We start from the raw sequence: 1784 nt of genomic DNA, 5'->3' as shown, positions 1-1784 counted from the left end.
CAGAACATTCGGCCGTCAGGGGATCTTCGCCGTTTCTGTGCCGTGGAGAGGCATACGGCAGTGCAGCAGAGTGGTTAGGCCTTTTCTCAACATGTTTCAGAATGCATAGATATGTAGGCTTACAGAGGAAATAAACTGCGATAAAGTTATTAAAATATTTTAAATTGTAATATAACAATCGGTGCTTCTGAAATAAGACCCGGCAGCAGTTGAGTAACTGCCATGACTGTGAAGTAGTAACGAGCCCCAACAATGTCTCAGGGTCTGGGGACCACTGCTCTGTGATGTGGAAGCATCTGTCCTGTCTCCTGGCGACCGTCACAGCTCACTCTTCACCCGCTGGACTCCTGGCCTACGCTCAGAAGGGAAGAAAACACGTTTCCATGAGAGGGCGGGACGTGAAGGTGTGATTCTAACCCAGGGGTGGGCAAACTTTTTGACTCGAGGGCCACAATGGGTTCTTAAACTGGACCGGAGGGCCGGAACAAAAGCATGGATGGAGTGTTTGTGTGAACTAATATAAATTCAAAGTAAACATCATTACATAAAAGGGTACGGTCTTTTTTTTTTTTTAGTTTTATTCATTTCAAACGGGCCGGATCCGGCCCGCGGGCCGTAGTTTGCCCACGGCTGTTCTAACCCATCCAAGTCCCTGGACTTCGGTTCGGCCCACAGGCGTCCCCAGACCCAAGGCCCCAGGTTTGGTCACCAGTGCGTCTAAGAGCAACCGCTCTGGCGGTTGATAGGAAACAGTTGGGACGGAAGCTCTGGAAAGGGCTGGGCGAGGCATAAAACCCCAGTTCCACTCAGGAGCCCTGCTGCTCTGCACAGAGACTGTGAGGAAGTGCCATGGGTGCTCCGTGGACAAGCACGGGATGGTGGCCCCGAGCTGCAGCGGCTGCGGCCACCACGCAGGGCAGGGGCTCTCGAAAGTCACCGTCGAGCCCAGCGGCGTGGCTCAGGGGTTGAGTGTTGACCTAGGAACCAGGTCAGGGTTCGATTCCCGTTCAGGGCACAGGCCCAGGTTTCGGGCTCGATCCCCAGTAGGGGGCGTGCAGGAGGCAGCCGACCCAGGATTCTCTCTCGTCTCTGATGTTTCTCTCTCTCTCCCTCTCCCTTCCTCTCTGACATCAATGAAAACATTTTTTAAAGAATGGATTCCTTGCCGAAACCGGTTTGGCTCAGTGGATAGAGCGTCGGCCTGCGGACTGAAAGGTCCCAGGTTCGATTCCGGTCAAGGGCATGTACCTGGGTTGCGGGCACATCCCCAGTGGGAGATGTGCAGGAGGCAGCTGATCGATGTTTCTCTCCCATCGATGTTTCTAACTATCTATCTCTCTCCCTTCCTCTCTGTAAAAAAATCAATAAAATATATTTAAAAAAAAAAAAAAAAAAGAATGGATTCCGCTCGCTCAGCATGCAGCCCCTGCCTCTCCAGTGAGCACTTGCCCCCCTGCACTGTCCCTCCTCCTTTCTGGCCCAGATGTTCATGTCCCATCTCTGTCTCTGAACGAGAGGAGCTCCATGCGACTTTGCCCTAAACTACCTGCCTCCTCATTTCAAAACAAAACGAAATGGAGCAGAGGAATGAAGACACTCGTCTTCCTTCTGTGTAGCCAGCGTTTCTGTCCCAGTTAAATGGGAGCGGAATGCGCAGCACAGCCCCGCCGGTGGGCCGGCGGCAGGGAACAGCCGTGGGTGCAGTGGGCGCTCCTTCCGGCTCTCTGTGTGTCAGTGGCTCCGCACGTGTCACCAGAACCCGCAGGAGGGAGTGGCCGTGACGC

The 1784-nt window shown here is 53.7% G+C and overlaps 1 protein-coding gene across 1 annotated transcript in view; it reads left to right on the top strand.

The window, feature by feature from the left end:
- Window positions 1-271: 271 nt before the first annotated feature.
- Window positions 272-1784, top strand: part of ACADSB (acyl-CoA dehydrogenase, short/branched chain) — a 13753-nt gene continuing 12240 nt past the window's right edge. Inside the window, exon 1 of the mRNA XM_005880852.2 lies at window positions 272-404. Coding sequence (XP_005880914.1) covers window positions 285-404 — 120 coding nt within the window. The 5' untranslated portion in view covers window positions 272-284. The remainder of the gene's footprint in view (window positions 405-1784) is intronic.

Source organism: Myotis brandtii, unplaced genomic scaffold (genome assembly GCF_000412655.1).
Source record: "Myotis brandtii unplaced genomic scaffold, ASM41265v1 scaffold656, whole genome shotgun sequence".
Lineage (NCBI taxonomy): Eukaryota > Metazoa > Chordata > Mammalia > Chiroptera > Vespertilionidae > Myotis > Myotis brandtii.
The sequence above is the reverse complement of the archived record's forward strand: the minus strand, read 5'-3'. Positions and strand labels throughout refer to the sequence as shown.